General features: G+C 35.8%; 1 protein-coding gene across 1 annotated transcript; it reads left to right on the top strand.

Moving 5' to 3' along the window:
* On the top strand, nucleotides 1-886 carry LOC140966386 (sugar transporter ERD6-like 6). The gene is made up of 3 exons (XM_073426687.1): nucleotides 1-68; nucleotides 309-423; nucleotides 582-886. Exons 1-3 carry the CDS (start codon nucleotides 12-14, stop codon nucleotides 692-694), a joined length of 285 nt encoding a protein of 94 aa, XP_073282788.1. The 5' UTR covers nucleotides 1-11; the 3' UTR covers nucleotides 695-886.
* The last annotated feature ends 549 nt before the right edge of the window (nucleotides 887-1,435 follow it).

Genomic DNA, 1,435 nt, shown 5'->3' with positions numbered 1-1,435 from the left:
CATTGTAGTTGATGATTGTGTCTTTTTCACTTGGGATGGGGCCAATTCCATGGCTTATTATGTCTGAGGTACTGCCCACATCTTCATTTTGGAACATTATGATGCAGATTAATTGTTTTAATGGGCAAATTTGGTTAGAGAAGTTATTAGCTTGAATAAGCATCTTATGTTTGAATAGAAGGTAAACAAGTTCATGTTTGAATATAATATGAAATTTAAATCAAAAGTCCGTCCGTCTACCACTTAGTTAAAGGAAAGGCTCTTTTTTAGAAATTTTGACATTGTTACCTTGTATCTGATTACCGTAGATTCTCCCTGTTAAAGTGAAAAGTTTGGCTGGGAGTGTGGCAACTTTGGCCAACTGGCTCTTCTCTTGGATCATTACTATGACTGCACCGATATTTCTGGCTTGGAGCGGCGGAGGTTTGTCCGACCTTCCCTCTATTTGCTTGTCAATGCTACTAAACGCATAGTATGCGAAATATTTGTTAATATGAAGCATGACCATCTCGAACCAAAAAGGATATGATTTGGCTAATTTCTAACTCGAGAAATAACAAGTTGTTTGTGCTTGTTTACAGGAAGTTTCGCTATATACATGACCATGTGTGTTTTCAGTTTGGCATTTGTAACAGTTTGGGTTCCTGAGACCAAGGGAAAAACCTTAGAGGAAATCCAGTTCTCTTTTAGATGAGCTTCTGTATTTTGATCGGTTTACCTATTCATCACCCCTTTCTTTTTTGTCGTCGATCGTAATATCGATCACATGTTGTACCCAAAATCGGTTGTGTGATTATTTTTTGTATCTGTAAAAAAGGAGAGAAAAGAAACCTGGATTCTTGATTCTTGAAAATATTTTTGGAAGGTAAGATCGGAGTGAATCCTATTTATATTACATAGCCATGTGGTTTAGTTTAATCAATTTTAGGATAGCATCATGTGTTTTGTTTATTTACAATCTGTTGCTCTATTTTAACATATTTTTTGTACTAAATTAACGCCATCTTTCTAATTGCGGTAGATTCAATCAAGATTCTGATAAAAGTGTAAAGATGAAACTTTTTTGAAACATAGAAAAGCCTCTTACACATATCAATAATCTTATTACTGGCTAATATCAACAGGTGATCAAGTAATTTTCCAATAGTACAAGATTGAGAAGTCACAAAGTAGAACAAATATAGATATGGCAAACTTAGGGAGAAACTGAAAACTTAAATTCCAAACGAGGGCCTCGTATTATTCAATACGAAATGATAGTTTGATATGCTAAGAAACTACTTTTACGGGGTACCTGCTGATACAATCTGCCCAAGGCCCATTTTTAGATGGTTTAACATTCTGGATGGCTTCCCACACTGCACTATTACATTTGAAACCACTTCCGAAAGCAATCTGCCACACTCTGTGACCCCTACGAATCCTCCCTTTTGCT

The sequence above is a fragment of the Primulina huaijiensis genome, unplaced genomic scaffold (genome assembly GCF_012295235.1).
Source record: "Primulina huaijiensis isolate GDHJ02 unplaced genomic scaffold, ASM1229523v2 scaffold205882, whole genome shotgun sequence".
In the NCBI taxonomy this organism is placed as follows: Eukaryota; Viridiplantae; Streptophyta; class Magnoliopsida; order Lamiales; family Gesneriaceae; genus Primulina; species Primulina huaijiensis.
This window is presented reverse-complemented; position numbering and strand designations above follow the sequence as displayed.

Excerpts from the sequence above, each read along its gene's own strand:
- LOC140966386 (XM_073426687.1), top strand. The coding sequence starts at position 12 with ATGATTGTGTCTTTTTCACTTGGGATGGGGCCAATTCCATGGCTTATT. Across the intron at positions 69-308 it reads CATGGCTTATTATGTCTGAG|ATTCTCCCTGTTAAAGTGAA; the intron begins GTACTGCCCACA and ends TGATTACCGTAG. Across the intron at positions 424-581 it reads TCTGGCTTGGAGCGGCGGAG|GAAGTTTCGCTATATACATG; the intron begins GTTTGTCCGACC and ends GCTTGTTTACAG.